At 36.6% G+C, this 22,595-nt stretch overlaps 1 protein-coding gene across 2 annotated transcripts; it reads left to right on the forward strand.

Annotated features, from left to right (window-relative positions):
• The first annotated feature begins 2,199 nt into the window (after positions 1-2,199).
• Positions 2,200-7,700, forward strand: LOC139891476 (pectin acetylesterase 8-like). 2 transcript variants are annotated; one of them, XM_071874444.1, is made up of 13 exons: positions 2,200-2,323; positions 2,746-2,907; positions 3,039-3,121; positions 4,361-4,490; positions 4,570-4,649; positions 4,785-4,871; positions 4,964-5,088; positions 5,175-5,235; positions 5,340-5,393; positions 5,479-5,556; positions 5,666-5,771; positions 6,062-6,207; positions 7,270-7,700. In XM_071874444.1, exons 2-13 carry the CDS (start codon positions 2,784-2,786, stop codon positions 7,375-7,377), a joined length of 1,182 nt encoding a protein of 393 aa, XP_071730545.1. In that variant the 5' UTR covers positions 2,200-2,323; positions 2,746-2,783; the 3' UTR covers positions 7,378-7,700. The 2 variants fall into 2 exon arrangements, with proteins under 2 accessions (XP_071730545.1, XP_071730546.1); XM_071874445.1 differs by having other exon boundaries at positions 2,243-2,323; positions 2,777-2,907.
• Positions 7,701-22,595: the final 14,895 nt, after the last annotated feature.

The raw sequence follows: 22,595 nt of genomic DNA on the forward strand, positions 1-22,595 counted from the left end.
TATATAATCATATATATGTCATCATATAGTTTTTACAAGTTTTAACGTTCGTGAATCACCGGTCAACTTGGGTGGTCAATTGTCTATATGAAACCTATTTCAATTAATCAAGTCTTAACAAGTTTGATTGCTTAACATGTTGGAAACACTTAATCATGTAAATAACAATTTCATTTAATATATATAAACATGAAAAAGTTCGGGTCACTACACAAAACTCCCGCTAGTGAATAAGACAGTGGATTAAGGTGGATTAGTTAACATCTACCCGAACCACTATAAATCCTTGTGTTTATGTTCTTTACTTTACATTATGCATTACTACAAACATAAGCACTACACACATTGGGTTTGAGTTGATTTAGTTGATCAAGGATTGTTCAAATCTTGTAGATCATCGAAAAAATTTAAAAAATCTTATTAAGTAACTATTCACCCCTCTCTAGTTACTTACAAATATTTTGTTGTCTTAACATTACTGAGAAAAACTTAGCGATGGTATACTACACAGATGGTTCCGAAATAACAGCCACGTTTTACGTGCCTCCAAATCCTTTCTCTATAGATGGTTCATCAACTTCGATCACGGGTTAAGATGTTTCATTTATAATTTTAAATGTCAATCTACAATGTGTATTAGAATGCGTATCTTATTTTATTTTTATTTAATGACAATAACTTAATACATAAATAATACATTACATAAATTAACAAATGATACATAACGCTCAGAAAACTCGCAACATATGTCTTGTGAGCCATGTGACTCTTGCACGAGGTGCTCACGAACCCGCAAAAACAGTGACTCGCAAGTCGCAAGGAGACCGTGCGACTATGCGAAACGTATGTTCTCGATCTTGCGTCTAAGTTTCAGATCGTGACTTGAATTACCTCTGGAAAACAAGGACTAATTACGAGTAGCGCAGTCGCAGGTGGATCTTGCGACTTGCGAGGGTATTTTGAAAATGTCGTTTTTAGGGTGAATCTTTGTAGTCCGGTGAGAAAATGGGCATTCTGGTCAATAAATCAAAATAAAACTTGGTGGGGAAAAATAAAAAACTTCGAGCCCTGTCGGGAATAAAACCGAAGAAACAACAAAAAAGAACCAACACACTCACCAGAACGGCAGCAAAACACTACCGGTGTTTCATGGTTGTTCCCCGCCTGCTTAAGTCGAGATGAGGTTGCCGACTAGGATATCCGATGACCGGCGTGACATGCACCCCAAGCCGGAAGGAACGAAAAGACACCAAACCACACCCATAAACAACTTCAGATCGCAGAACGCACGTGGAGATGACCATGACCTTAGCCGTTGCAATCCTCAGCATAAGGTCGCCAGAAAAGACCAAACACCGGGGAAGAGTGAGGGAGCGACAGATCTACAAGAAAAGCGAAGAAAAAAAAGCATAAAAAGGAAGCCAAACCGACCTCGGGCGAGATGCCGAAGGTGGCAGAGTCAAAATAGTGCTAGGGTTCTAAACCGAAAAGTTGAAAAGGAAAAGAGCGTAAATTTTGTGGAGTGAGACTTCGTATGTGTGTTACTCTTATATCATTACTCGTTGATATTTGAATCCGTTTAATGTTATTACGTATTTTTAGAAAGAAAAAAATCCATAATAATCCATATGAAACAAATACTTTATGTAGTTATCTGGTTTCATCACGGATTGTGTTTACAAGTTAAATCTCAAACTTGGTGGTTGATCGAGTGACACAAGTGTTTTCCTGTCTTGTTAAATAGCTCGTGATTCCCCATTGGAAACTCCATATATTATGTATGTAAATTTTCGTGTTGTATATTTTGGGCTAAAAGCCCCTCCTGATGTATATGTTTGTTGCTTAATAAAAATTTTTTGATCTTTAAAAAAAACAAAAAAAGGTATTATACATAGGTATACATCCAAACGTATCTGTTACATGTGTAACTTAAGAACCGTTGGTTGTCTTAAAGTTCACAATAATTTAGTAAGATGGCATCCAGCTATCATGTTTGTATGTCTTTTTAAGACTTTATCGATGCATGGTCCTCGAATCCTTGTCTCTGTCGGTGCCCATTTTTATTCATTTTATTACGCGTGAAAACGAAATTTCCATAATTTATTATTAATTTACGCGTCCCCGATCCGCCATTTTTATTTATTTATTTATTTACTCTATTTTAAGTATTATATTATATACCTTCTCAATCATCAGTATAAAAATTAAACTGATCAATCACCTGCAGTCACTCTAAACTTAGTCACTAAAAGCTCTCTGCTATTATTATTCGGATCAAGAACCAGATTATATATACAGTATCTGTTTTGGCTTCATTTCTCAGGTATGAAAATGTAATGATTCATTTAGCTTTATATATGTTCCTTATATGAATAAATTCATGTATATGGTGATGTTTTTTACTACCTTTAATGTGGTTAAATATGTAGATTTTTGAATTTCAACTTGATAGGACTATATTTTGATGTAGCTAAATGGATAAACATTGAAACTCATTTAGATTTCTAGATTCCATATATGTTACTATCGTCATTAAATTAAATAACACCTATAATATAAGATGTTAATTAATTTTTGGGTTTAAAAATGACTTAGCTGACCAATAAAGTCAATATTAGTATTAATTAAAAGTAGGTGTATGTCATAATTTTGAAAGAGACTTGCAAAAAAGTGTATTAAGGGTGTACACATGGTATATATTAAATGTTGTATGGTATATGTACTAATTTTTCATTATTTGATCAGGATCATTTTTGAAATTTCTTGGCAATTGAAGGTATAAAATGATAAATGAAAGAGGAGTTCCATGGCTATCCATAGTGTTGGTGGGATTAATAAGCTTGTTGACCATTGAAGCTTATGATGTTGGACTTACTTTTCTTGATAGTGCTGTTGCTAAAGGAGCTGGTAATTAAACTATAAGCTTCATTCTTATTTTATAATAATAGGATTATTATAAAATAGTTAATAAAACTTGTACATATTTTTGTGGGGTTTTGTTACATCGATTTGAGTTGAAATCCGTGGTTGTTTTTCAGTTTGTTTGGATGGAAGTGCACCCGCGTATCATTTGGACAGGGGATTCGGTGCTGGAATCGACAACTGGTTGGTGTTTTTCGAGGTTAGTCCTTGATCCACATGTTTCTCAATGCTATTGTTTGTGGATTTGATGTTGAAAACATGTAATTGGCGATAATCGTTGTTGGTTATCAACGTTTTGCTAGCTTTATATGACTGAAAACATTAGAAGTTTGTATGTATGACAATCCATAACAGCATGTGAATAATATGTGATGCTTGTTCTCTATATTACACATTACAATTACAATTACAAATACAACTAATACACCCAATCTTATCAATAGTACTACTCCTTTTTCCAATTTTCACAAACTTAACCCCTTAACTTTTATTAAAATACAAATCGAACCCTCACTTTATACGTACATTTTTTCAAATTCCACAAACTTAACCCTCTAACTTTTATTAAAATACAAATCGAACCACTACTCTAATAACCTTTTTTTTTTTTAAATAAAACCATCTTATGCATAGTATTATTCCTTTTTTCAATTTTCACAAACTTAACCCCTAACTTTTATTAAAATACAAATCGAACCCTCACTTTATACGTATATTTTTTCAAATTCCACAAACTTAACCCTCTAACTTTTATTAAAATACAAATCGAACCCCCACTTTACTAACTTTTTTTTTTAAACAAAACCCGAACGCTAAAAGAATCAACTTTCACAAAAGGAACAACCTTCAATATTAGATGTCGAAAAAAATTCTTTTTTACAAAATAAATCAAGACTTTTTTTTAACTCGCATTCAAAACGGAGCCTCCACAACTAGCTGTTATAAATTACATATATAAGGAACATACTTGTAGTCAGTTTCTACTTTAGGAAATGTACTTTCAGAATCAATATTTCATTTAAATTGTTCATGTTACTATTTTAACTTTGAGTTGGCACATTTGTAAGTGTCCACTTTGGTATTCATCCGATTAAAAAAGATTTAGGCGGTTGAGATGATATTTGATTGCTGAAAAATGTACTTACTGGAAATTTTTAAAACTGTGTACATAGTCAAAGTGGACACTTTGACTGAGACGAAAATAGTATGTTATAAGTTTATAGTAAAACAAAATTGGCTGTTCAAAGTAACTGGATTCCTTATTTTGTTATGAAATTATAGTAACCTACACTTATAAACATTGATTCTATAAGCTACTTTCCTAAAATAATAATTGATAGGAATTATGTTCCTAATCACTCCCATAATTTGAAGTAGTTAAAGTTAACGTAGTATTCATTAAGGACCTTTATTAAAGAATTATAGTTTACAATATTAGGGAGGAGGTTGGTGCAACAATGTCACAACTTGCCTTGCGCGTAAAGATACTCGTTTAGGTTCTTCCAAACAAATGTTGAAAACCGAGACCTTCTCAGGGATGTTTCACAACAAGGCAAAATATAATCCTGGTATGCGTTCGGTTTAACTCCTTTAATAATTATAAATGCAACAAGTTTTTTCTTCCTTATATTTTGTTCTTGCTTCCAGATTTTTATAACTGGAATAGGCTCAAAGTTCGGTATTGTGATGGAGCTTCTTTTACTGGTGATGTGGAAGCAGTCGATCCTGTAAGTCATAATCTTAAAACAAAAATCTTAGTTGCTTGTATTTTAACATGTCAAAATACCAAAAAACTTGGTTTGGCCCGTTCTAATAAATTATATCCATTTTGACATGTGACCCGTTTGTATTCTGATTTCCAGAAAACTAATCTTCACTTCAGGGGAGCAAGAATTTTCCGTGCTGTTATTGACGACTTGTTAGCAAAAGGGATGAAGAATGCTAAGAATGTAAACTCATACTTTCAATGTTTTTATATTTATTTCACCAATTATATTTACTATTGCGATTTAACTAACGAATTTTAACTTCTGTAAAACAGGCCATGCTAGCCGGATGTTCAGCTGGTGGATTAACTGCCATACTTCAATGCGATAATTTCAGATCGCTTTTACCTGCATCCACTAAAGTTAAATGCCTTGCTGATGCTGGTTTTTTCATCAATGGGTAAGTTTTATTTTTACTTCCATTTTTAGAGTTTTATTTCATGTAATCCCTTAGATTTTGAGTTAACATCGTTGTTTCGTAAACAGGAAAACGGTTATAGGAACAAGTCATATCGAAGGATTCTATGCAGATGTTGTTAAGACACATGTACCTTTTTATTCCCCTTTTAATTTTATTTACTGCCATCTATAATTCATCATCAATAATTCATTATCAAACCATATTGATATTTGTATATTATAATCTAACAGGGATCAGCTAAAGTTTTGTCTCCAGCTTGCACTGCAAAAATGAGTCCTGGTTTGGTAAGACCGAATGCGTTAATAACTCCTTAAATAGTTTGTTAATCTTCTGTATCAAAAGATTTAACATTTTTTGTACTTTTTGCAGTGCTTTTTTCCACAAAACATGGTGCAATACATCAAAACACCAATTTTCTTGATAAATGCGGCCTATGATTCATGGCAGGTTAGACAAAATTGTTATAAACCACAGTAATATAAGCATTGATCTTTATAGTTGCTGACTAATGCAATTTGGTTTATTTGATTATAACCTTTCTTTTCTATATCTGCAGATAAAAAATATATTGGCCCCTGGAGTTGCTGATCGCAAAGGCACGTGGCGTGAATGTAAACTTGACATAACAAAGTGTTCATCCGCTCAACTCAATGTCCTGCAAGGTAAAATACTGTTTTTAACACCTTTAATTAGATCACAAATATTATACTTACAAAAATAAATAAATTAATACAATAATAATACAAATCTTTGAATAATAATTCTATGCTTAATATTAGATTCATATAAGCAAAAAACACAACCCAAATAGGACGGACCGCTCATTAAGGCGAATGGGTTGAAGTTGCCACCTCTAGATCTATCTAACTAATGAAAACGTCCTTAACTTGTACTAAAAAGACACCTTACCGATGTTTACCGATCTTACCGATGTTTTTGTTAATCTTCATAGGGTACAGACAGGAGTTTTTAAAGGCACTGACTGGATTCGGCAACTCTCCTTCTAGAGGAATGTTCATCAACTCTTGCTATTCCCACTGCCAAACAGGAATTCAAGAAACATGGTTGAGAAACGATTCACCATTGTTGGGCAACACGGTAACTTCATTTTCACTTCTTAGTACTCGTTCCGTCTCATATCTATAATTCAGTTCTTTTTATAAATGTCCCAAATTAATTGTCCACTCCCATAAATGGATAAATATAAAGATTAAAAGTTCTTTTATAGCCCTAATATGTGTGTAATCAAAAAGATACATAGTAAAAAGTAATGAGTAAAACTTTTAAGTTAACAGAAAGTAATGGTAATAACGATATATATATATATATATATATATATATATATATATATATATATATATATCAGGATCAATGGGGAAGTAACCAATCGGGGTGAAGCGGGGGAAGCAAAAAAAAAAAAAAATTTCTTTTTTTTGGGAATTTTAGATAAGATCACACGAAAATATGAACATTTAGATAAGACACTTCGTGATGAATGTTATTATTTAGGCGGGAAAACGATCGACAAAAATAACATTCAAGATAATATTGTTCATGAAGAATGTTAGCGTTTTTTTTCCATGTTTTGTGAAGTAAAATTTAGTCCGATTTAGTGTTTAGGGTTTAGGGTTTAGTGTTTTGGGTAACCCTAAACTCTAAACCGTTCGTGTTGAAAACTCAATCTAAATCCTAAATCTAAACCCTAATATCTAAACCCTATAAACCCTAATATCTAAACCCTATAAACCCTAATATCTAAAACCAACATACGCTCGAAAAACACGATGATTGTTATATATTAGTTCTTCGAGCGTTTTCCCGCCAAAATAAAAACATTTATCACAAAGTGTCTTTATTAAATGTTCATATTTTCATCCAATCTATAATGTTCGTGAACAAATTTTTTTTTAAAAACGAAAAGAAAAAAAAAGATTTTGCTTCCCCTGCTTCCCCCGATTGGTTACTTCCCTCTAGAACTAATATATATATATATATATATTACACTGTCTATTTTTGTCTAAGGACAATAGAATTGGGACGGAGGGAGTATTATTTTACACGTAGTTGCGCAATCTCTCCGTTATACGGAGTAGCTATTAGTACAAGGGTAAAAGGTAAATCTGGATCTAATGTCATGTTTATGTGCTTAATCATTTTCAGACTATTGCTAAAGCGGTCGGTGACTGGTACTATGAGAGGGGTACATTTCAGAAGATAGACTGTCCGTATCCATGTGATAAAACATGTCATAACCGTGTTTTTGAGTAGAAGTTGGCATCATATAGATTGCCGATCATCAAGAACAAATTTAATTTATGTACACGAAGTAAGACACGTTTCAGTACACATTCTTTGATGCGGGTTTCGTGCTGGTATTAGAGATAAACGGATGCTTATATCGTAAGGTTGGGGTCCCTAATAGTGGTTGCATATCAGCATATGCTTCCTTTGTATTAATCTTATTATACAGAATTTGAGAAGTGTATTAAATAAGAGAAGATTAACACCTATGTGTTACTGTTGGTGTTCTCATGTTATTTTGGATGATAATAATCAATAACCAATAAATATGGTTTCTTGTCATGTGTTAATGTGATCTTTTAGACTTGGGATTATATTCTATATGTTCCTATGTGCATGATCTAAATAAGTTGTTTTTGTGTTTCAACCCTGTCTTGCAAACCAAAACTGTAGGCTTTGAATTCATCATAATCATTTGAGATGTGGGATTGCATTCGTAAATGGTGGCCATTAAGCTCCATTAACAATTCAAGCATAATGGAATTGTTCGATTGTAAGAATCCAAATGTAAATTCGCAAAATGGTCGAAAAATATGGCAAGCGATCTTGTGGTTGACAGGTTACACAATTTGGAAAAATAGAAATGAATATGCTTCCGGAAGAAATAAGCCTTCATGTGCTTCTATGCTCAGTGAGATTCAAGCCAAAAGTTTCGAGTGGATATCATGCAGATGGAGACATGGTAGTCTCGATGGGGAAAATTGGCTCTCTAACCCGCTCGTGTATGACGTCGACCCTCATAACAAAACGAGCATAGACTAAGTGACAACAAAAGGTTTCTAAAAATTGTCGATAACTCTCAGTACTGCTACTCTACTGCTCGATCACATCTCTTCTCAAAAGGTCGTTTTGGGTTTTAAGGGCTAAATGGGTTAGCATTGGTCGCTTTGTCGCTAATTTCTTAGTACTACATTATATGTTAGCCCGGCTTGGTTGCTCAAGTTGTTCTTGTAGTCCTTTCGGCCTTTTGGGGCTGTTTAGATGATAGTTCTAGAACATGTATCCTGTTTCCTTATACCATTGTAACTATTCTGATATATAATAAAAATTTTATTTGCCTTTCAAAAAAAATCATAATCAACTTGTCGATTCAATTTATTTCAGTACTCAGCCGTAAAACAACCCCTACCACACTAGTTAACATCTTAAGTTCAATATTTTGCCCTAAACAAGCTTTACAACACTAGCTATCTACTACCCTAGAACTCGATCTCTTTGATTGAAAGATTCCTCGAATGCTACTAAACTATAAGCCCTTAGGTACTTAATATACACAATTATAATAAATATATCAAATTCAATACTAATACCTAGTAATTAATTCATCAAATTCAACAGTGAAAACATTTTGGGCTACTTTTTTCAAACCTTTTTTAAATAACAGGCTCATATACTCCATTTATTTTAATTATATTGTCTAGTATTTATTTATTCTACGTTGTCTCAAATTAGTTTATATATTATTATTATTATTATTATTATTATTATTATTATTATTATTTGTAACGACCCTGAATTTTCCAACGTTTATTTATTAATAATTATTATTATTAATACGTGTGATTAAACGAATGTATGTTATTACATTTACATGTTGCCATGATTGCCCGTACTTGACTTTAATTGCCCGAAACGTCTTTGTGACACACGAAACTTACACGAATAATATTTTCACATATTATTTACATTCATGATTAGTTTTATTAATCATTTTAATTAACTATGGTTATTAGTTAATTACTTGGGTTTTAATTGGATTTATTTATTAAATACTTGAACTTGGGCTTGACTAGTGTAATGGACACATGATATTGGGCTTATAAGCCCACCCTACATCTTACAAGGATTACTTAGCCCATCTATAACATGTAAGTATCATTTTAAGATGTAACTAGTTAGTTGTTTACATAAGGAATCTTGTTACTACATAATCCCCATGAAACCACCCCATTTATCCAACTTTTGAAAACTTTACCATGCATGGACTAGTGAACATTTTTCTTCCCCCTCCCCCACTCCAAAACCGTCGGCCTAGTGTACACAAGGGGAGAGTTTTTCATTTTTTTTTTTACTACTTGTTCACTAGTATCTTTCATTTATTTCTCATTCTCAAAACACACACTTCAAACTCACTTTCAAATTTCTCTCTTTTCTCTCTTTCTGGTAAGTATTTTGAACATCTTTTTCTCTCTTCTTTTCTTTGTAAAAACCGTGACATATCACCCCATAATCATCATCATCATTTGTTGTTTTGATACTTGTCTTTGTTAATTACTTACTAGTTGTTACTTGTTTCATATTGTTGTTGTTTACTTACTATTTTCAAGAAGCAAACTTATTAGTTTGATTCTTCATCTAACTTGTTCTTACAAGGCATACAAGAACATAAAGTTTCTAGCTTATGTTCTACATTTATTGTTTCAAAAGTTTGTAAGTTCATAGTTGTTAAACTCATACTTGTAATTCATGTTAGTAAACTTTAAAGTTTACTTTCTTAAAAATCAAACTTTGGTTTGAATCTTTAAAGTATGAACAACTATGACCTATTAACTTGTTTACTTAGTTTTTTTCTTCATAATATGCACTTTAAATTCATGTTGTTGGTTATTAATGGTCAAGTGTTACTAGCTAACCTTGATCTCATTAATCTTGAACTTAAAGTTAACTTTAAAAGCTCAAGAACATGAAAGTAATCTTTCTTTAATTTTAACTTCAAGTACTTGTAATGGATCTAAGTTATATAGCTTGTGGTCTTCTTATTTTGTCATTTATAAAAGTTTTCAAGCTTACATACACTTTACTAGTTGATAATCTAAGTTTTGTAACTTATGGTTTCACTAAGGTAAAGATACAAGTATTAATCCTTAAGATTTAACTTGATAACTTTAGATCTAGACTTTTGAGTCTTGGATCTTCAAGATCTAACTAAGAACTATGTTCTACATCTTAAGATCTTGATTATTTAGTTTACTTTCAAGTTTATAGTTCAATACTACTTTTATATTTCATGTATGTGTTAAATCTAAGACTTTGATGTAACTTTGGTTCATCAAAACACTTGCAACACTTAATTGAGTTGTGCTTCATGTCTTAGACTTACACTTGGGTTATGATGGTCAAACCATGGTAAATATGATGTAAACACATCAACGAGTTGTACACTTGAAGCTACATGCATCAAGGATGAGAACCGTGATAAGCATCGAACACCAAGAACCACCGGAACCTACTGACCTGTCTGTTTTCTGTATTCTGGGTCTGATCAGTAATACCTGGGCTGTTGTTATTATGATTTTCAAATATCTCTGTTCGAGTAGATAACTTTTCATATAGGACTCGTCTTAATCCGAGTTACGGTTTAGGATTTTGGCCCTCCGATCGTCACTATGTCCTTTTAACGTTGTGCAGAAATTTCTGACCTACTCGCACTTAGACCGTCGCCACGGTCAAACAAAGACGAGTTTGCTTCTGTAAATTTTACCACACTTAAAGGACTCATAGACGGAGTCATGACCACTGGTCTCACCTTATTTCAGTAGGTGTAGAGGCCGTGGTGACTGACCGAACTCAGCCCTTGTTTTAAACTACTTTCCTAAACGAAACTTACTTTACGCCTTTTGTTTGATGATGAATGATGATGACCCTTAAGACCTTATTTACATAATTTTAAACCTATTCGGACGATTTACTGACTTAGTACTATTTGACTTAGGTTGAGGACCCGTTTGGACAACCTTCATTACTTGCTTACTTTCTGAGTCATACTTTACCGCTACTTTATCATTGTGAGTTATAGCATTCCCTTTTTACTTTAACTTATTTTGGGAACTGAGAATACACGCGGATTTTATGTTTTACATACTAGGCACACGTACTTAAACTTATATATGTGTGGGTTATACAATGGCATAAACATTCCCTTTAGCTCGGTAACGTTTAATCATTGGTTTTTGAACCGTGAACGCGAATCTTAGATATGGATCCATAGGGTTTGACATCCCCACTCGGGCTAGTCGCGCTAGTATTTAACGAGTGTTTAATACTTCGTAGACATACGCACTTTCCAAGTGTACTTTCAGGGGGTATAAACGTTAAGTTAGTTACCAAGTGCCCACGGTTAACATATACTTTATCATACTGTTTTGAAACGCTCTTTGTAGCACTGAAATCTAGTGGCCTACCTTACTTACTGTTATACTTAAACTATAGCTCACCAACCTTTGTGTTGACATTTTTAAGCATGTTTTTCTCAGGTGCTTAAGGTTATTTGCTTCCGCTGTCGTGCTAGTCTTGCCGTAGACACCCTCTGCTCTAGTGTTATCACCGCATGAACTGTTTATCTTGCATTCAAACTTTAATACTTTTGAACTATGTTTTGTAACGACCTAAGGGTCACATACATTTATTCGTGCTTGCTATTCGTAGAAGCATACTGTTGGTGTAAAACAATTGACGTCGGTTATGACGTCATCTTTTTATCGTGAATGCAACTTCTTTTATTACAGCATATAGTACTTAACCTTGTAATGATCCTGTTGTTGATGATTCGTACACGATGGTTTTGTACGGGGCATCACATTTGGTATCAGAGCATTGGTTGTAGGGAATTAGGATGCATTAGTGAGTCTAAGACCGACCCGAGTAGGATTCACTAATAGGACTAATCTACAACTTGCTAGTTTACTTGTTTCCGCTGAACTTACTGCATGCTGCTGCTTACTTTTACTGCTATATGCCGTATGCTACTACATGATTTCACTACTGTATGATATCACTTGCTTTCGATTGCATGCTACTTCTGTACGATTCGTTATTATTGCCATGCTACTTATTGTTATACATGATTTAAACTGTTGGCCTAATACGTGCTTGCTTTATGACTTACTGACATGGAAAATTTATTTTTCCTTGTTCAGATGTCAGATGTTCCACCTGCTATCGTTTTGGCCAGTTTAGACTCGTCAGCCACCCCACCTGCTGCTGCTGCCGACACACCGATCCCGATACGCACCAGTGACCCCGGCGCTTCGTCTTCCAGAGCTAGTAGTAGTGCGTCGGCACCAGTGGCTACTATTGACGGACACGTGGACCCTACGGAGATTCCAGCTCCGTCTGCTCCCGGATCCTCGGAGCCACAGCCCCGCATCGGTGGTGTTGTGATTCCCGCGGAGTTCGGGGAAGGGCCATTCCGTAACCATATGCGCATGCCGTGCCGACGCGCTGCTAATGGACGTTTAGTGCCGATTCCGCCAGGCAGACACAGAGAGATGTTGGCCGCCTTCGGACTGCTAGTTCAGCCACCCGTGCTACCACCACATGATTCGGATGACTCATCATTCGCCGATTCTTCATCAGATGATTCTTCATCAGACTCCAGTGACGACGAGGACCCTGCTGATATACCTATTCAGCCACCCTCCACCCCGCCGAAGAAGCGGTATCGCTTCGACGGTACCATCATTTCGGGGATCAACGGAGGCCGTGCTTTCGCTGATGCATTTGGTCAGCGTCGTAGGGTTACTGCTCGTAAGCGGCTTGTGCCGTACCCTGCCAACCCACAAGTGCGTAAGACACCCCATTACGTACTGACTATTTCTAGAGCCGGAACGTCTGCACCCCGTTTCGTGCGGTCTGCACCACCCGCACCACCCGCACCACCATCTCCCTCTAACGAGGAACTGAGGAGGGAGGTGGGAATCCTCCGAGCTCGGGTTACTGAGCTCGAGGAGCAGTTGGCTCAGGTTTTAGACATCCTACACCCACCTTCACCGTAGGACCTTTTGTATTAGATTTCATGATGTAATCTAGTTGTAGTTTCATATTTCACTTATGTATTGTACGAATCTATCATGATGTATGAAACTTATTATTAATGAATGGAAACTTTGTGATGTTACTTTTTGTACAAGTGTTCTATTTACGTTACTGAATGGTATTTTGCGGTACTCGTATCAACTTGCGTTACTTAATTAACATGTGTTGTGCTGTTTACATGTTGGTTGTTATATACTATATTATTATATATTGAATGCTGGATTTTGACTTAAGTCAAAATGTTTGTATAGAACACCATGGCTAACGGTCGATCCACACCTACTGCTGCTCAAATTGAAGAGATGATCCAAGAACGTGTAGCCGCAGCCATTGCGGAAATGCAACCCCAAGCTCCACCGCCACCGCCACCACCACCGGTTATTCAACCCGTTCGAAATGGGTGTACTTACAAGGAATTCCAGAGCTGTAAACCACATAACTTCAGCAGCACTGAGGGACCGGTTGGTCTCACCAGATGGTTCGAGAAACTTGAATCAGTATTCTGAGTTAGCAACTGTTCGGAGGACAACAAAACCAAATTTGCTTCTTACACGCTGTCTGACGGCGCGCTCACGTGGTGGAACACAATGGCACAGGCACAAGGCATTGATGAGGCGTATGCTACGCCATGGGAGGAATTTAAGTGTGCCATGATTGAGGAGTATTGTCCGAGAACCGAAATCCAAAAGATGGAAATGGAATTCATGCAGTTAAAGGCCGTTGGGAATGACCTTGATGGTTACAACGGGAGATTTTTGGAACTAGCCCTGATGTGTCCGACAATGGTCACCCCAGAATTCAAGCGAATGGAGAGATACTTCTGGGGACTCCCTAAGAGCATTAAGGGAAATGTTACCTCATCCAAGCCACCGAATGTTCCCGAAGCGATGCGCATGGCGCATACTTTAATGAATCAGATAACCATCGATGAACTGGAGAAAACTAAGTCTGAAGCGGGTACTAGTGAAAAGCGCAAATGGGATAACCATAACAACAACAACAGGGGAAGGAACTATGATCAAAACCCGGCGAAACGACATGAGGGTTTCAGAGGAAACAACAACGGTGGAAACCCCAACAACAACACCAACTCCAACCCGAACTATAAGGGAACCCTACCTCAATGCAAGCGGTGTTACAAACACCACACTGGGTATTGCAATGTTGTCTGCGAGAAGTGCCAACGGTCTGGGCATATTGGAAAAGACTGCAAGGTCACCACTTTGAATGGGAAGCCGAACCCCACAGGGCCAAGGAAGTATTACGAATGCGGACAGATGGGCCATTTCAGAAATGTGTGTCCAAATAAGCGAAAAGACGACGGACCACCGCGCGCTAGAGCTTTCAATGTTAATGCAAGGGACGCACGCGAAAACCCCGACTTGGTGACAGGTATATTCAAAATCAACAATCTTTTAGCTTCTGTCTTGTTTGATACTGGTGCGGATAGAAGTTATGTATGTAGACATTTTTGCGATAAGATTAATTGGTCATTAGTCCCGTTAAAAGAGAGTATGCTTGTCGAGGTCGCCAATGGAAAACTTGAAAAAGTTGACCATATTAGTCGAGGAGCTATTATCAACATAGCTGGTGCAGATTTCGAAATTGATTTGATACCTATCAAACTGGGAAGTTTTGACGTGATCGTTGGCATGGATTGGTTGAGCAAGATAAGGGCCGATATTATCTGTGGAGATAAATCACTTCGCATACCACAAGGAGATGGCGAACCACTGGTTATCTATGGAGAGAGATGTACCTCGAAGTTGAACCTCATTAGTTGCGTGAAAGCGCAAAAGATTATGAAGAAGGGACGTTTTGCTGTCCTAGAACATGTGAAAGCGGTAGAAACTGAGATAAAGAGTGTGAACGACGTTCGCATTGTGAACGAATTTTCCGATGTCTTCCCTAAAGAATTTCCTGGATTACCGCCGCCGAGAGCCGTAGAGTTTCAGATCGACTTAGTGCCAGGAGCTGCACCTGTAGCTCGCGCACCTTATAGACTCACACCTTCCGAGATGCAAGAATTACAAAGCCAACTACAAGAACTACTTGACCGTGGATTTATTCAACCAAGTTTCTCGCCTTGGGACGCACCCGTGCTGTTTGTGAAGAAGAAGGATGGATCCTTCCGTATGTGTATCGACTACCGTGAACTCAACAAATTGACTATCAAGAATCGGTATCCTCTTCCACGAATTGATGATCTTTTTAATCAACTACAAGGATCGAGCATTTACTCAAAGATCGATTTGCGATCCGGTTATCACCAGTTGAGGGTGAAGGAAAGTGATGTAATGAAGACTGCATTCAGGACTCGTTATGGTCATTATGAGTTTCTCGTGATGCCATTCGGTATAACAAATGCACCTGCCGTGTTCATGGACCTCATGAATCGTGTCTGCAAGCCGTACTTGGATAAGTTTGTTATCGTCTTTATAGATGATATCCTCATCTACTCTAAGAGCGAAGAAGAGCATGAGCAACACCTCCGATTAGTACTTGAACTCTTGAGACAAGAGTAACTTTACGCCAAATTCTCCAAGTGTGAATTTTGGTTGAAGGAAGTTCAATTTCTGGGTCATGTTGTGAGCGACCAGGGTATCAAAGTTGATCCCGCCAAGATTGAAGCCATCAGCAAGTGGGAGACCCCCACTACTCCGACGCATATTCGCCAATTCCTAGGTCTTGCCGGTTACTACCGAAGGATCATTGAAGGATTTTCTCTGATTGCGCGTCCTTTGACCGCACTGACTCACAAGGGCAAGAAGTTCATTTGGGAACCCACACACGAATCAGCATTTCAAACTTTGAAGAAGAAGTTAACCACCGCACCTATCCTATCACTTCCTGAGGGCAGTGACGACTTTATTGTTTATTGTGATGCATCGAAGAGTGGTTTTGGTTGTGTACTGATGCAACGATCAAAAGTTATTGCCTATGCCTCCCGCCAATTGAAGATTCATGAGCGGAACTACACTACGCATGATCTTGAACTTGGAGCCGTTGTCTTTGCGCTCAAATTGTGGAGACACTATTTGTATAGAACTAAGAGTACTATCTTCACCGATCATAAGAGTCTCCAGCACATCTTTGATCAGAAGTAACTGAATATGAGACAGCGTCGATGGATTGAGATGCTCAACGACTACGATTGTGAACTCCGTTATCATCCTGGCAAGGCCAATGTTATAGCTGACGCTTTAAGCCGAAAGGAGAGGGCGGCACCTCTTCGTGTTAGGGCTCTGAACATCACCATCCATTCGAACCTCAACAGCCATATCAAAGTAGCCCAAGATGAGGCTCTCAAGGAGGAGAACATATCTCACGAACATTTGAACATACTTGTCTCTCGATTCGAGGTTAGGGAGTCTGGACTCCGATGTTATGCCGGAAGAATTTGGGTACCACTTTATGGAGATCTACGAAACCTTATACTTGATGAAGCACATAAATCGAGGTATTCGATTCACCCTGGAGCGAGCAAGATGTACCATGATCTTAAGGAATAGTATTGGTGGCCGAATATTAAGAAGGACGTTGCAACTTATGTTGGTAAGTGTTTGACTTGCTCGAAGGTTAAAGCCGAGCATCGGAGACCTTCTGGTTTACTTTAGCAACCGTAAATCCCACAATGGAAGTGGGAGAGGATCACAATGGATTTCATTACTAAGCTGCCGAAGACGGTGGGCGGATACGATACCATCTGGGTTATTGTTGAACGCCTTACTAAATCTGCTCATTTTCTAGCGATGAAAGAAACAGATACAATGGAGAGACTTGCTTAACTGTACATCAAGGAGGTTGTATCTCATCATGGTGTACCGTTATCGATCATCTCAGATCGCGATCCCCGTTTTGCTTCCAGATTTTGGCGTTCTTTGCAAGAAGCCATGGGAACCCGTCTCGACATGAGTACTGCTTATCACCCTCAGACTGACGGGCAAAGTGAACGAACAATTCAGACCTTGGAGGACATGTTGCGTGCATGTGTCATTGATTTTGGAAAGGCCTGGGAAAGACATTTGCCACTCGCCGAATTTTCGTACAACAACAGTTATCACTCAAGCATTAATGCTGCACCTTTTGAAGCATTGTATGGTCGTAAGTGCCGATCTCCTATTTGTTGGGCCAAAGTAGGCAAATAGCAAATCACCAGACCCGAGGTAGTCCATGAAACAACGGAGAAGATTGCTCAGATACAAGCGAGACTTAAGACTGCCCGCGATCGTCAGAAGAGTTATGCCGATCTTAAACGTAAGGACTTTGAATTCAACGTAGGCGATCGTGTAATGTTAAAGGTTGCACCTTGGAAAGGTGTGATCCGTTTTGGAAAACGTGGAAAGTTAAACCCACGATACATTGGTCCTTTTGAAATCTTGGAACGTGTTGGACCCGTTGCTTACCGTTTGGATCTACCAGCACGATTGAGCTCAGTTCATCCTACCTTTCACGTGTCGAACTTGAAGAAGTGTCTTGCTGCACCTGAACTTATCATACCACTTGAGGAACTTACAATTGATGACAAACTCCACTTCGTGGAAGAGCCTGTTGAAATTATGGATCGTGAGATCAAAACTTTGAAACGCAACAAGATTCCGATCATCCGGGTACGATGGAATGCCAAACGAGGACCTGAGTTTACTTGGGAGCGAGAGGATCAAATGATGCAGAAGTATCCTCACCTTTTCCCGACTCCTCCATCTACCTCAGCTTAAATTTCGGGACGAAATTTTCTTTAACAGGTGGGTAATGTAACGACCCTGGATTTTCCAACGTTTATTTATTAATAATAATTATTATTAATACGTGTGATTAAATGAATGTATGTTATTACGTTTACATGTTGCCATGATTGCCCGTACTTGACTTTAATTGCCCGAAACGTCTTTGTGACACACGAAACTTACACGAATAATATTTTCACATATTATTTACATTCATGATTAGTTTTATTAATCATTTTAATTAACTATGTTTATTAGTTAATTACTTGGGCTTTAATTGGATTTATTTGTTAAATACTTGAACTTGGGCTTGACTAGTGTAATGGACACATGATATTGGGCTTATAAGCCCACCCTACATCTTACAAGGATTACTTAGCTATAAGCCCACCCTACATCTTACAAGGATTACTTAGCCCATCTTTAACATGTAAGTATCATTTTAAGATGTAACTAGTTAGTTGTTTACATAAGGAATCTTGTTACTACATAATCCCCATGAAACCACCCCATTTATCCAACTTTTGAAGACTTTACCATGCTTGGACTAGTGAACATTTTTCTTCCCCCTCCCCCACTCCAAAACCGTCAGCCTAGTGTACACAAGGGGAGAGTTTTTCATTTTTTTTTTACTACTTGTTCACTAGTATCTTTCATTTATTTCTCATTCTTAAAACACACACTTCAAACTCACTTTCAAATTTCTCTCTTTTCTCTCTTTCTTGTAAGTATTTTGAACATCTTTTTCTCTATTCTTTTCTTTGTAAAAACCGTGACATATCACCCCATAATCATCATCATCATTTGATGTTTTGATACTTGTCTTTGTTAATTACTTACTAGTTGTTACTTGTTTCATATTGTTGTTGTTTACTTACTATTTTCAAGAAGCAAACTTATTAGTTTGATTCTTCATCTAACTTGTTCTTACAAGGCATACAAGAACATAAAGTTTCTAGCTTATATTCTACATTTATTGTTTCAAAAGTTTGTAAGTTCATAGTTGTTAAACTCATACTTGTAATTCATGTTAGTAAACTTTAAAGTTTACTTTCTTAAAGATCAAACTTTGGTTTGAATCTTTAAAGTATGAACAATCATGACCTATTAACTTGTTTACTTAGTTTATTTCTTCATAATATGCACTTTAAATTCATGTTGTTGGTTATTATTGGTCAAGTGTTACTAGCTAACCTTGATCTCATTAATCTTGAACTTAAAGTTAACTTTAAAAGCTCAAGAACATGAAAGTAATCTTTCTTTAATTTTAACTTCAAGTACTTGTAATGGATCTAAGTTATATAGCTTGTGGTCTTCTTATTTTGTCATTTATAAAAGTTTTCAAGCTTACATACACTTTACTAGTTGATAATCTAAGTTTTGTAACTTACGGTTTCACTAAAGTAAAGATACAAGTATTAATCCTTAAGATTTAACTTGATAACTTTAGATCTAGACTTTTGAGTCTTGGATCTTCAAGATCTAACTAAGAACTATGTTCTACATCTTAAGATCTTGATTAGTTAGTTTACTTTCAAGTTTATAGTTCAATACTACTTTTATATTTCATGTATGTGTTAAATCTAAGACTTTGATGTAACTTTGGTTCATCAAAACACTTGCAACACTTAATTGAGTTGTGCTTCATGTCTTAGACTTACACTTGGGTTATGATGGTCAAACCATGGTAAAGATGATTCAAACACATCAACGAGTTGTACACTTGAAGCTACATGCATCAAGGATGAGAACCGTGATAAGCATCGAACACCAAGAACCACCGGAACCTACTAACCTGTCTGTTTTATGTATTCTGGGTCTGATCAGTAAGACCTGGGCTATTGTGATTATGATTTTCAAATAGCTCTGTTTGAGTAGATAACTTTTCATATAGGACTCGTCTTAATCCGAGTTACGGTTTTGGATTTATGGCCCTCCGATCATCACTATGTCCTTTTAACGTTGTGCAGAAATTTCTGACCTACTCGCACTTAGACCGTCGCACGGTCAAACGAAGACGAGTTTGCTTCTGTAAATTTTACCACACTTAAAGGACTCATAGACGGAGTCATGGCCACTGGTCTCACCTTATTTCCGTAGGTGTAGAGGCCGTGGTGACTGACCGAACTCAGCCCTTGTTTTAAACTACTTTCCTAAACGAAACTTACTTTACGCCTTTTGTTTGATGATGAATGATGATGACCCTTAAGACCTTATTTACATACTTTTAAACCTATTCGGACGATTTACTGACTTAGTACTATTTGACTTAGTGTGATGACCCGAAAATTTTTGACTTATTTAAACCAATTCTCTATACGATTTATTATTTTAACACGCTAAACAAAGTCTGTTAGATTGAGTCTCAAAATTTTAGAACTGTTTCATATGTACAATTACCTTTGATTACTCTCGACGATTCATGAACAATTATATGTATGTATATATATATATATGTACAAGTAAAAACGACTTTCCTACAGTAAAACCCTATTTGCAACAGTAAAAATTACTTTGCTACAGTAAACACTATTTGCTACAGTAAACACTATTTGCTACAGTAAACACTATTTGCTACAGTGAATTGCTATTTGATGTCGCCGAACTAGCAAACAAAAACGAAAAAGGCGGCCATGCGATCGCATGGCAAAAACACTGAAAACTCATGCGATCGCATGAGCTACAGTAAATCGAAAAGTACTATAAAAGTTCCGTTTTGCTCGACGAATATTTCATAAATTTTCTTCTGTAATTTATTTATATTTATATTATAATTATAATTTTAAATTTAAGTTTAATAATAATAAGGTATATACGAGAGCGTTTTAATTTGGGTTTCAAACCGCTTTAAGCTAAGGAAGTATTGGGTATTGTTCGGGGTATTGTTCTTGAATCCAAGGCCAACCATACAGTCATCTACCATCATTACATCTACGCAATTTACCTACAATATTGAATCGCAATATTGAACTGTGAGTTATAGTCTCCCTTTTTAAATACTTTAAATATTTTTGGGCTGATAATACATGCAAATTATTTTAAACGCAATAAGACACAAGTACATACTAAATTCTACACAGAGTTAAACCGAAAATCCCTTAGCTTTGGTAACTAGTAGCTGCCAGTACATAGGATATGGACTGGTGGGCGCGAATAATTGTATATGGATCCATAGGGCTTGACATCCCCGTCCGAGCTAGAGCGCTAGCCTTTTAACGGACGTATGTTATTTGAGTTTAAGACACGTTGGTTTGCGTGTATTAAAATGAATGGGGTAATTATCACTATAGCATTAAGTTTAGTTACCAGGGTGCTCTGTTACATAGAATCTATTGATAAACTTTTGATAAAATCTTGTGGTCTATCTTTATATATGTTTATGACTCGAGCAATTAAACCTATAATTCACCAACATTCGTGTTGACTTTTTAGCATGTTTTATTCTCAGGTCCTTAGAATGCTTCTGCTGTGATGTGCTTGTTGCCTGCATGGAGTCTCTCATGCTTTGTACAAAGTTTATTGCATTCAAAATAAAATTGCGTTGTGTAATAAATAATTGGACTGTGATGCCAACCTGTAAATTAAAGACTTATGTATTTCGGGGTTTTGCTTATACTTAAGCACTCGCCCACATGTTTATAACTTTCTATGTTTAGAAAGTCACTTATTTTAATGAATGCAATATTTTATCAAAACGTATCATATAGAGGTCAAAACCTCACTATGGAATCAATGATTAACGTGCCGCGTCAATAGTGATTTTGACGGGTCATTACACTTGGGTTGAGGACCCGTTTGGACAACCTTCATTACTTGCTTACTTTCCGAGTCATACTTTACCGCTACTTTATCATTGTGAGTTATAGCATTCCCTTTTTACTTTAACTTATTTTGGGAACTGAGAATACATGCGGATTTTATGTTTTACATACTAGGCACGAGTACTTAAACTTATATATGTGTGGGTTATACAACGGCATAAATATTCCCTTTAGCTCGGTAACGTTTAATCATTGGTTTTTGAACCGTGAACGCGAATCTTAGATATGGATCCATAGGGTTTGACATCCCCACTCGGGCTAGTCGCGCTAGCATTTAACGAGTGTTTAATACTACGTAGACATACGCACTTGCCAAGTGTACTTTCAGGGGGTATAAACGTTAAGTTAGTTACCAAGTGCCCACGGTTAACATATACTTTATCATACTGTTTTGAAACGCTCTTTGTAGCACTGAAATCTCGTGGCCTACCTTACTTACTGTTATACTTAAACTATAGCCCACCAACCTTTGTGTTGACGTTTTTAAGCATGTTTTTCTCAGGTGCTTAAGGTTATTTGCTTCCGCTGTCGTGCTAGTCTTGCCGTAGACACCCGCTGCTCTAATGTTATCACCGCATGAACTGTTTATCTTGCATTCAAACTTTAATACTTTTGAACTATGTTTTGTAACGACCTAAGGGTCACATACATTTATTCGCGCTTGCTATTCGTAGAAGCATACTGTTGGTGTAAAACAATTGACGTCGGTTATGACGTCATCTTTTTATCGTGAATGCAACTTCTTTTATTACAGCATATAGTACTTAACTTTGTAATGATCCTGTTGTTGATGATTCGTACACGATGGTTTTGTACGGGGCAT

Source organism: Rutidosis leptorrhynchoides, chromosome 2, assembly GCF_046630445.1.
Source record: "Rutidosis leptorrhynchoides isolate AG116_Rl617_1_P2 chromosome 2, CSIRO_AGI_Rlap_v1, whole genome shotgun sequence".
NCBI lineage: Eukaryota > Viridiplantae > Streptophyta > Magnoliopsida > Asterales > Asteraceae > Rutidosis > Rutidosis leptorrhynchoides.

Bases quoted from the DNA above. Each gene is read 5' to 3' on its own strand.
- LOC139891476 (XM_071874444.1), top strand. From the start codon at position 2,784: ATGATAAATGAAAGAGGAGTTCCATGGCTATCCATAGTGTTGGTGGGA. The intron at 5,236-5,339 runs GTACCTTTTTAT...ATAATCTAACAG, and splicing joins CAGATGTTGTTAAGACACAT to GGATCAGCTAAAGTTTTGTC. The intron at 5,394-5,478 runs GTAAGACCGAAT...TACTTTTTGCAG, and splicing joins CAAAAATGAGTCCTGGTTTG to TGCTTTTTTCCACAAAACAT.